Source organism: Gavialis gangeticus, unplaced genomic scaffold (genome assembly GCF_001723915.1).
Source record: "Gavialis gangeticus isolate Ggan-Ray unplaced genomic scaffold, GavGan_comp1, whole genome shotgun sequence".
NCBI lineage: Eukaryota > Metazoa > Chordata > Crocodylia > Gavialidae > Gavialis > Gavialis gangeticus.
Window position 1 is genome coordinate 5,621,590 of NW_017729001.1, and position 10,195 is coordinate 5,631,784.

General features: G+C 48.3%; 1 protein-coding gene and 1 long non-coding RNA gene across 5 annotated transcripts in view; one reads left to right on the top strand and one right to left on the bottom strand.

Annotated features, from left to right (window-relative positions):
* Positions 1-10,195, bottom strand: part of LOC109290305 (leukemia inhibitory factor-like) — a 50,187-nt gene that overhangs the window by 18,606 nt on the left and 21,386 nt on the right. The window contains exon 1 of one of the 4 annotated variants that reach the window (XM_019506743.1): positions 4,125-4,539. The exons of 2 other annotated variants lie outside the window; for them this stretch is intronic. In XM_019506743.1, the coding sequence (XP_019362288.1) occupies positions 4,125-4,161 (37 nt within the window). In that variant the 5' untranslated portion in view covers positions 4,162-4,539. Of the gene's footprint in view, positions 1-4,124; positions 4,540-10,195 lie in introns of those variants that run through there. One more of the 4 variants, XM_019506741.1, reaches the window with a different exon arrangement.
* Positions 5,917-10,195, top strand: part of LOC109290306 — an 18,406-nt gene continuing 14,127 nt past the window's right edge. Inside the window, exons 1-2 of the long non-coding RNA XR_002095569.1 lie at positions 5,917-5,930; positions 6,905-6,906. This is a non-coding gene — a long non-coding RNA (uncharacterized LOC109290306). The remainder of the gene's footprint in view (positions 5,931-6,904; positions 6,907-10,195) is intronic.

A 10,195-nucleotide genomic window follows, 5' to 3' on the forward strand; every position in this document is an offset into this window, starting at 1 on the left:
AGAGTGGAAAAGAATCACATCAGTTGTTGCACATAGTAGGAAGACATTGAGATTCTTTAGCCCACCTTGAACACCCTGGATCTAACAGTGACAGATGCTAACTGGAAACTGGATCCTTTCATTGGAAGGAAGAAAAAGTACCACATACCTGTTTTTCCTTCAAAGATCTCTCATCAGCTACTGGGTAAACACCACCCTCTGAACACTGATGAGATCAAAGCACAGAGTGTCTATTCTAAAGTTGGAAATGGCTGAGCAAGCCTACCAGCTGCACAGAAACATGACATGCATAATGCAATGACATGTTTCTGGATTATCTAGAAGATTTTAGCTACAGCTCTGAGACCTTGGCAGAGGTAGATGTCAGTTCAAATGCAGTGGTGAATCTGGGACACAGAGAGACTAAAGCACTAATAAAAAATCAGCTTCACTTTGGACTCGGATGTTCTCCTGCGTGTTTGCAGGCAAATTTCACAACAATACTTGCCCACAAGCAACTGGGGGCCCACAACAACTGGAGAGGATGCCCGGAGGGAAGCTGACTAGTCCCAAGCAAGCAGATTCTAGTGTATCCAGGGAGCTGGAAACTACCTTTCCAACTGCTATTTAGGGCTAGCTGGCGGGGGTGTGCTCTAGTCTATTGAATAGTTACATGCCGGCTTCTTAAGAAGCCAGTTAAAGTCCCTATGGGTTTTTTCTATCTCTTAGATCACAAGGACTCATTTTCCTTTCCCCTAAATCATTTAATCTGTAATGCTCTTCCCTGGGGCTTCATGCTCAGGTGACCTGCTGAGACAAGGGTTGGCTTCCTGGAAGGTGGAAGTTCGGGTTCCTACGTGGAATGTGCCAGAGGCTGGAGTAAAGCAGCTCCCAGTGTCCATCCAACCCCGCAGGAAGGCCTACTGACGCTGTAAATGATGGAGATGAAGCTAAGCAATGTAGACTGGTTTCTGCCCTGGGACTATTACCATCGTCCCGACATAAAGACTTTGACATTACAAGTGGAGAGGCAGGTGACAGGCTCTGATCCCACCTGCATGTACTTTCCCAGGATACCTAATAAGTTCTTGCACACAGTTCCTGGATTTGAAGGTCTGGAGAGACCATTCTGGTCCTCTTCTCTGGCCCCTGTGGCCCAAGTCCCAGAACTCTGCCCAGTAATTTTTGCAATGAGAACAAACTTCTGGTGGATACAAGTCTAGGCAGCGACAATCCAGGTGTCTCTTGTCAAAAATGTGCTGGGTTTCCCAGAGTCAATTCTCTAATTCCACATACTAAAACTATAGACATTGCATTAGCTCAGTAGCTGGACTATAAGACACCCACCAGAAATCACTTCCTCAGATGCTGGTTTCTCTCATGCCTACCAAGATTCCCTCTGTTGGCTTTAGTGACAAGCTGCAGCCAACTGGTTCTTGAACTAAACACAATCTCTGGGAAATTATCGCATCTGGTAGCACCCATAAAGCAGGGCAAAGTTTTTCCAATAAAAGAGCTGCCATTTGGAAAATGGTGGTTCATTATTGTCAAAATGTTCTGCATGAACATTTTGCTTGTGTTGAAACATATAGCAGAAATCGGGTCAGCAAGCAGTGCTTCTGGCCTGCCTGGCTCCTGTGCTCCCTGCCTAATGAACTGTCTGGCTTTTAAAGGAGCTGGTCTCCAGCACTTGGCTGCTCCATAGGTAACTGGCTTCCAAGGCAGCCAGGCAGCTAACACACTGTACCCAGCTGGGGATTTGGGAAGAGTACCCACCCAGCAGTCAGGCCACTGGGCTGTAGAAACATTTGCTTGTATGCAAAATCAAAGATTTCTCAATATCAGTCCCACCAAAAAAGAAAAGATTCTGCTATTTTGCCTAATCCTGGGAACACTCTGTCTCTAGCTCCAACATTTTGATGGGATAGAAATCCCATTTCCAAGCAGTTGTAATAGCCAGGACACACCTGGCCATTGCCAGAGCTCAGCACCTGGTGAGCATGTTTCTTCTTCATGATGCAACCCACATGGCATCCAGGTGGGAAGAAGCAAAACTTGATACAAGGATGTGCAACTCTTTGATATGAGTGGAAATGTCCCCACCTACACTAGGTCTGACTGTAGCCCTCACTTCTGGGCATATGATTAAATGAACTGTAGTAAGTTAGCACAAGTCATCAAGCTGGTGGTGACCTTTTCTCAAAATGAATCTTTACTCATCTGGTATTGCATTAGATTTTTGTATCTGTCTCTAGATTAATAATCTGCTAAAGCATCCTGCACCAAACTCTCCTCCCATCTACCTATTCAACCTAGTCTAAACAAGCGGGGGTTGGACTGCACAACAGTTAGCAAGGACAGAATTGACTTGTTCTTTCCTGTTGCCGAAGAGCTGCTAATCTCCAAATGCCATGGGTATGTCTCAGTAGCCACAATAACATGATGCGTTTGTGTATTCCCAGTGCAGGTCTGCAATCATTACTGTCATTAATGCAACTAATGCACCACAGTCACTGTGAACGAGGTTAAGCTAATTTAAAAGAACAATTCTCAGGCCTGGTATTGTGGGACAGTATCTGTCCACAGGATTTTGACTCTCCAGTATCCTTATGTGATACAGGGTAAAAACCTCTCAATAGCACTGGGGTTCCCAAATCACTTAGACACCCTAAAAGACCGTTCCTAAATCACTTAGACGCTGTGGTGAAAACTGGTGTGATCCACATTTGTTCCATTAGCTTCCAAGTCATCTGCCACCTAAAGGGTGGCCTCAGTGAAAGCATCTGAAAGATGTAACCAGGGTGTTAGCACTGATATGGCTTTTGGATGTGTGATCACCAAGGATCCTGGTTTTCTCTGATTTAAAAAAAATCCCTAATATTCAGATTTAAAAAAGTAACCCAAAATCCATAGTTTTCCATGATTAAAATGAAATGCCACTAATATATATGTAGTAGTGTTTCTATTCCCAGGTGATCACGTGTCTTGACTTCACACACTGGTGAAACAGGTGCCTCAACAGCAGGGAGTCGCAATGCACAGGCACCTCATGCTAATTTTATCTCAGCGTTAGCTTCTTCCAATATTTAAGGAGAAGCAGCTTTGGGCTGATGTTCCTTTGGTACGCAAAGGTGCCCATGTGCCCCTTAAATCAATCAAGACCTTTTCTACAAGTAGCTTGGCCCCATTTAAAAATATGGAGTGCATATCTCTAAACCAAAACACTCCTTTAGCTTCAATGCTGGTGAAAGGCTCTGGACTTGCTGGTGACTGCCCTGGACTTGGGGCCTGCAGCTCTTCCCAGAACAGGTGCATCCTGGGGCTCAGCATCGCCTACTCTATCCCAACCAGCCCCAAGATGGAAGAATCAGGTCTAGGGCGTCCATTACCTCCTGTCTGGTGTTACTTTGCTGTGACCATCAACAGCTAGTGCCTGCTGGCTAGTAATTGCTGCTCTCTCTTGCTAGAAGCTTTAGTGAGCTCATCTCACAAACACAAAGGAGCATCCCTCAGCTGCTAGCCACTCACTGCTAGCAGTGGCACAGACTCTTAAACTGCCAGCTAAAAGGCAAAGACTACCATTTCTCAATCCCCAAACCCACTTTACCCTAAATCCAGTCCCCCATCAAACCCTCAAAGTTGCTTTTTGCTTTATACCACTTCCCCAAGTGGGGATCTAGAAACCACAGAGTTTAAACCCAAAAGAAAGTGCTCATTTAACCTGTCACAAACTGTTGCCGTCTGTGAAGGAACAAGTACCTCTTTTCATAACGGTTTCTCACTCTGCTTTTTACTTGTTTCCAGTAGAAGGAACATTTTCCCAGAAAGACATTATCAGTTTCCACTGACCCAGGTTAGCAGAAGATCTAGAGCATTCAACTCACCTTCGAATTTCAGTTTGATGAAACAGTTCTGTTTTTCTATCGGGTGAGTCAGTCTCCTAACGGCCTGTATCTATCTACATGCACACTCCAACTGAACCCCACACAGCCCATGGAGCTGACAGCCCCCTCTTTCCTTCTGATCATAAACAAGCCACTGTCAAAAGAGAAGAGCAACGACTCACAAGAGGGACTTTTTAAAGGAGACCACAACAGCAACGCAACAGCCAGAAGCAAGCATGGAAAGAAAACATCTGAACCTACCTAGTAGAGTGCCAAAGGTCTCTAAGCGCCACAGCATGCTCAGAGTAGTGTGTGTGCTGTAGAGCACGTTGTGGAAAGCACCGCTGCTTCCTCTGCTAATGACCAAAAATGGGGAAACTTGCTTTTTTTCAGTACACTGATTAGCCAACAACTACCCCATGCAACGGAAAAATAAAGAGACGCTTACTGAGTGACTAGCACCAATGAATACTGTGTTTTGCAGCTACCCAGAGGAAATGATGCTGCTTATACCAGGTTCTTCGAATAAATTCCTCGAAGTCAGTTTTGATCCCCATTAGATCTCTGAGGTAAGTAGCCTCCCCTTAATGTCCTGGCTGAGCTGTAAATAAAAAAAGGAGGAAGGAGCTACTCTTCCCTTGTCATCAGCACTGTGATTCACTGGTTACTTTAAAACAGGGGTGGGCAAAATATGGCCCACAGGCCACATCCGGCCCGCCTGGCCATTCTGTCCGGCCCATGGGGCACCTAAAAATTTTTAAAAATTAATATTTATTTTCCCGTGACTGCCTGTCAAAGATGACAGGAGCCAGCAGCAGCAGGACCCAGGAAGAGACAGTGGCAGGACCCAGCAGCAGCAAGGCCCACCAGCCCAGCCTCCCTCCCCAGCCCCCCTGCTGGAAGCTTCTGCCCTAGCGGAGGGTCTGGGCCTGGGCCCTGGGCCCTAGGGCTGTTCCTGCCTCGCTCCATACAAGAGGGGAACTTGGGTCAGAATGGGCGGGGGGTGGGTGGGGAAGTATCGCGGCACAGCAGGACCCAGCTTGGCCCAGCAGGCGGCTGCATGGTGCTCCCACTGCAGCATGCGGCCCGGCCCTGCAGCCAGAACTGCGTCATGTTGGAGCTGCAGGTGGGGAGCGGCGGGCAGAGCGGGGCAGGGGAGAGTGGTGGCAGTGGGTGGGGAAGGAAGGAAAGCATCAAGGGAAGGGTAGCGGTGGCAGCCACAGCGAGGGGGGAGAGGAAGTGGCAGCAGGTGGGACTGGGACCTGGCGGCAGCAGAAGCCAACCAGGAACTGTGAGGCGAGGCTGGCTTCTGCTGCGTTCTGTGTCCCAGTGTTGCAGCTGGGAACCATGGCTCCCGTGGGGTGCCCGGCTGGGCCAGCTGTCTCCGTGCCATGCCACGCCGCATGGTTCCCAGGACACAAAATACAGCAGGAGCTGGCCCAGCTCTATGGTTCCCGGTCCGCTGCTGCTGCCACCTCTATGGTGGGGGCTATGCACTGGGGAAAGCCCTGCACTGGAGCTGTTCCTTTCCAGACCCCGCCGCACAGCTCCACAGACCAGGAGTGGAGGGAGTCCCCCCTGCTTCCCCATGGGGTCCAGCGGGGCAGCCCTGTGCGAGGGCAGCAGCTGCAGGTGCACTTGGAGCCCTCAGGATAGAGGGGCCAGGCAGGCTGCACCTCTCATCCCTCCGCACCTAGTACTGGCCGGAGCCGCGCCCCACCAGGCACCAGCGCTTGCGCTGGGCAGGAGTTCCCTGCACCCTCCCCTCCCACAGGGACTGCCATGGGGGGAGTGTGTGTGTGTGGGGGGGGTCCCCACACCCCCCAAACCTCACACGTCCATACCTTGCCCCCACAACCACAGTGTTCTGAGTGGGACCTTGAGTGTAACGAGAGATGCTTAGAGTCTAACAAGGTGTTACTTGAGTCTAAAAAGGTTGCGAACTGCTGATCTAAACTGGAAGCTACCCCTCCAGTAGCCACCGGAAACTGACACATAAAAGACTCTGCTGACAGCTGGCTCATGGCATTGAGTAACCGATCACAGTCTGATGCCTTGGAACCATGCGTGGTGGGAGGCCTGGTCGGCTTCTGCATTACTCCATTGATTTCAGTGGAACTGCAGCAGCATAGAGCTCTGCTGGATGCCAGCTGTCCTGCAGGACAGGGGTTTGTTGTCAGTATCCTTCACTGAGAAGTTGCCTTGCAAGAATGATAGGCCTTTGAGGCTCCAAGATTGTGGAGGAGTATCTATATGAGACAGTAACTAAAATGCAGAGCTATAAGCCTGGAAAGCCTGGGCTTAGTCTGCAATTCAGGCAACACCTGGCTGGATATCTTACTCTTGGAAAAAGCCATTCAAATCGGTCTGGGTGGATTACTCCATCCGTACACTGGGACCTATAGTTGCCACCTCCTTAGAGTGCTTTAAGATCCCAAGGGGAGCTTCCTGCATACACATACCATGATGACTATCATCTAACTCCACTGAGGCAACACCTTTCCTCCTGGAGCCTAGTCAAGTGTCCTGGGCAGAAGAACATTCATTCACTAACTGATTTGCTGGCATCTGGATAAAAGCCTCTGTCCCTCCCACCATATAATCTTACCTTCACTTTGAAATCATGTTTCCTACTGTGCCTCCCTTTTTTCCTCTCAATGTATCCACTACACCCTTTTACACAGACTGACAGTAATGTACAATGTTTATATCTCTGGACCCAAGATTCATTTGTTCCACAGTGGGTTGCTACACAATTCCCTGAGCTCTTGCTGCATGTGTCTGTAGCACATGTACAATATTCTTTGTTTAAATTTTGTGGAACCTGGGAAGACATGCACCTTATGATCACAGACAGATCAGCTGAACAATGCAGCTTCACACCTAGTTAAAGTGTGAAAATGGTACGGTGTGATTTCACGTGGTTCCCCTGTTAATATTTAACCCTAAAAATAGCATCTTAAGAGTTCATGTTTATTGAGTCACCATGTTTTGAAACCCACTGAGGCCCACACCTACTATCCCTGCAGTCTCTGCAAGAGATGTGGGAATCAAGCAGGGTTCATTCCAGCTTGCTCTCTCTGACCATAATGCTTCTGCAGGAAGAACATAGCTAACAACTATGGGCAAACCAGAATAGGTTCTCGTTCCCATGATCAGAAAAAGCAGAGCAAAATCAGTCAAGTCCAAATTCCCACCCACATCTCTTCCAGGTTTCATCTTCCCAGCAGGGCCCCAAGTCTCTCCTCACAAGCCAAATATAGGTTCCCTAAAGATTAGACCAGCCATGATCCTATGGGCGTAACAACTTGATCATGTTGGCTAGGAACAGACATTCAAAAAGCCTGAGCCTAAATTAATTCAATCTTTGTAGGTTAGTCTAACCTGCCTAGGCTGAATCAGTTTGTAACCGTACAGACATTCCCTCTGGACTGAAAAAATGCAGGCACACGCCTACAGTGGCTCAGGCTAGAAGCTGGGAGTGGGGAGGACAGGACTAGAGCAGCCCTCCCTTCCCTTCCACAATGCTGAGCTGAGGGGGGTGTGGCCAGGCACCAGCAGGATGCTTTGCTTAGTGTGCCCCTCCCCCTGCCCCTCGGTCAGTGAGGGAACCAGCAGGGATTTGCACAGCATTTACTTACACAGGAAGTTACACAGGGAACATTTATCACCCCATTGGCAAAACAAAAGGATCTCTCATTAGTTCAAGCTCTTCTTAAACAACTTTTTCCAAGGCGGAACATTACCAGCTACCTGCTGATTAGCATCAAAGACCCCTAACCTGATACTGCCCTGTCTGTCTTTGTCCCATCTCCCACAGCATGGACCCTCGCCAGCATGTGGTAGCTAATGCTGAGAGGTGTCTGTGTAAAGCAGAGGGGAGGGGGGAATCCCTGCTTTCAGCAGGGAGTGGTGAGGGGGATGGGGGGAAGCAGGAGGGAGCCAGGCAGACCTTGCTGTATCTGCAGTCTCTGCCAAACAGAGACTGCAGTCAGGGAGCAGGGGAAAGGGCCAGCCTTGCTGGGCTGGAGCAGGGAGCAGAGCCATGCCCAGAACTGCAAATCCACTGGGACGCTGGAGGTTTCTGATTTAACTTAAACCAAGAAGGGGTCTGGGACAGATATTGCATAAACTGGTTTGAGCCAGATCAATTAACTCTGATACTACATTCAACCAGGTTTATCTCAAACTGGTTTCAGCCATTTTCAAGCTGGTTTATGTGCACTGAACATCTGTTCTGTTACAGGCTTAAACCAGTTTCTCATCACTTAAACCAGTTTATGTGTAATGTCTGTCCCTAGCTGTTAAGTTTGAACCCTGGCTGTCTGCCTGTTTACGTGGCTTTTGTAAGCTGCATGTTTCTAAACACTTTTTCACTACTGCAACAGGGAATTCGGGTGCAGTGCACAGGACCCTAATTGGAGTTTCTGAAACCTGAGCTGCTCTTCGCATTAAAGCCCTGAGAGCTTACAAGCAATGGCCACATTATTACTGATTTAAATATTCTTATGCAGCAAGAAAACAGAGCTTCAGAACAGCCTTTAGCTCCCTGCTTTCGCTTCAGTTGTCTTTCCTGTAGCAGTTCGTTGTGCAGCTGGAGCAGTACAGGTTCTGCTCCTTGCTCTGCCCCGATCAAGTGACTTCTTGCGTGTCCTTGTTTGTTAGGCTGTAAGTTCTTCAGGGCAGGGCCCATCTCTGTGTGCATGGTGCCATGCACTGGACAGTCCCATCTCTCTTTGAAGCAATAAGAGGAAGAATGCCTACTACATTTTAGGCACTTCTGGAAGTAATATCAATGAAAACATATATGGGTCAAAGACCTGATGAGCAAAAAAGGGCTAGTTCAACAGTCACTTTACAAAGTAAAACCAATTCACTTTACTCTTCCTGTCAACTCATTCAGCCCAATAGCAAGAGTACTAGCAAGAACCTCACAGCAGTTAGCTTAGACAGGCCAAAATCATGCAAACGTCCAAGGGCCTGTTGGAGTTGCTGAACCTTAGCTAAAAATAAGGTACAGAAAGGAGTGAACAGAGACAAATCTCTGCAGACAGAAGAGGGGAAGCAGATATGTAGTTATAGCACAGCAGTGGGGTTTAATCCTGACTCTGGAATAGATTCATCTCAGGAAAGGGAATTCCTCTTTCTGAGCCCTGTTTCCTATTGCCTGAGGCCCACCTTTCCCTCACCGTGGTGGCCTGAGGCAATAGTAGAGGTGGTACAAGTCCCTCCTCGTGCTCTGTGTTTCTCCTGCATTCAAGGGACAGCAGGAACTGTGGGAACTTGGTGCATTGAAAAATCAGGTGTCAAGTGCCAAAAATCACAAAATCACCTTCAAATTCAGAATCCTTCTTTACATACTGGCTTTTGCGTTTCTTTTGTTTCATTTCATCTGCTTGCTGGTTCCTGAGTCTTTCAGTTACAGTCACTTTAAGCTCCTCTCCCTAACCACAGAGGCTAAAATCTTCCTTTTTTTCCCCTAAAATGAAAACACATATTTCCAGGTAATAACATGACTCCAGAAACTGGAGCTTTGAAAATGAAACTGCATCCAGTACACAAAAAAGAAGAAGCAGCAGCAGCACTGCAAAGGCCAGCAGTTGGCTGGCATCTAGAAGAGGTTACAGGGGGTGTGACATGGGAGTCCTTACCTCCCCCACAACACACTCACTACTCTGTTTCCTCATAGCAGCTGCAGTGGTGCAATACTGGGCATGAGCCTCAGGGCTCCTTCAGCCTGTGCTGGTGCCCAAGCCCGGCCCTGAGGCTGCTATATACAGGAAGTTCCCGGTGCTGTGTAGGGGCAAATGTGGCCCTTTGCTTTCTCGCCATGTTGGGCAGCATTGCTTCCTGCCAGCTTGTGCAGTGAAGGGAGGGTGTTTTCAGAGATGAACTTTTCACACGTACAACTCTGCTCACAATGTAGGAAATGCTGGCCCAGCAAAGGTGCTGTTAGTTTGAATCCTAGTCATTGTTTCACTGAGATGCTGAAAAAAGTTTCCCCAGCGCAGGTGTTTCCTTCCTAGCTCCCATGGCTGCTGATTTACCCTCCAGCTAGCAGGCTGGGGGTGTCCAGGAGGTCTCATATCTCAGGGGTGTCCCCACACCATCCTTGTGACGTCACTTGCACAGTGAAATCCCTGACATGAGTGAATCAATGGGAAATCTCTCTGACCTTGTTCTTGTATATCCTTTGGGTAGATGAGCATATCTGAGCCACTGCTGTGGGGGTGGAGGGGTATAAAAAGAAGGTGGGGAAAAACAGAAGAGAGAAAGGGGAAGGAGAAGGGGAAGACAAAAACCATGTAAGCAGTCGGGGGCAAATACATATA